The sequence below is a fragment of the Pygoscelis adeliae genome, unplaced genomic scaffold, assembly GCF_000699105.1.
Source record: "Pygoscelis adeliae isolate BGI_AS28 unplaced genomic scaffold, ASM69910v1 C9930862, whole genome shotgun sequence".
Taxonomy (NCBI): Eukaryota; Metazoa; Chordata; class Aves; order Sphenisciformes; family Spheniscidae; genus Pygoscelis; species Pygoscelis adeliae.
Genome location: NW_008812468.1, coordinates 1 through 237, shown reverse-complemented (window position 1 = coordinate 237; position 237 = coordinate 1). Strand labels below are relative to the sequence as shown.

General features: G+C 61.6%; 1 protein-coding gene across 1 annotated transcript; it reads left to right on the top strand.

The window, feature by feature from the left end:
* Nucleotides 1-67: 67 nt before the first annotated feature.
* LIF (leukemia inhibitory factor) lies at nt 68-226 on the top strand (the record flags this gene model as incomplete). Its single annotated transcript, XM_009331201.1, has 1 exon — nt 68-226. A coding segment is annotated over one exon (159 nt), but the record flags the coding sequence as incomplete, so codon positions are not given.
* Between the last annotated feature and the right edge of the window lie 11 nt (nt 227-237).

Genomic DNA, 237 nt, shown 5'->3' with positions numbered 1-237 from the left:
GCGCGACCAGGAGGAGCTCAACCCCACGGCCAAGGAGCTCCTCGACCGGCTCCACAACACCACCAAGACCACCCGGGGCCTCATCTCCAACCTCACCTGCCTCCTCTGCAAGAACTACAATGTCTTCCAAGTGGACGTCAGCTACGGGGAGAGCTCCAAGGGCAAAAGCGCCTTCAAGAAGAAGCAGCAGGGCTGCCAGGTGCTCAGGAAGTACGTGCAGGTCATTGCCCAGGCGGC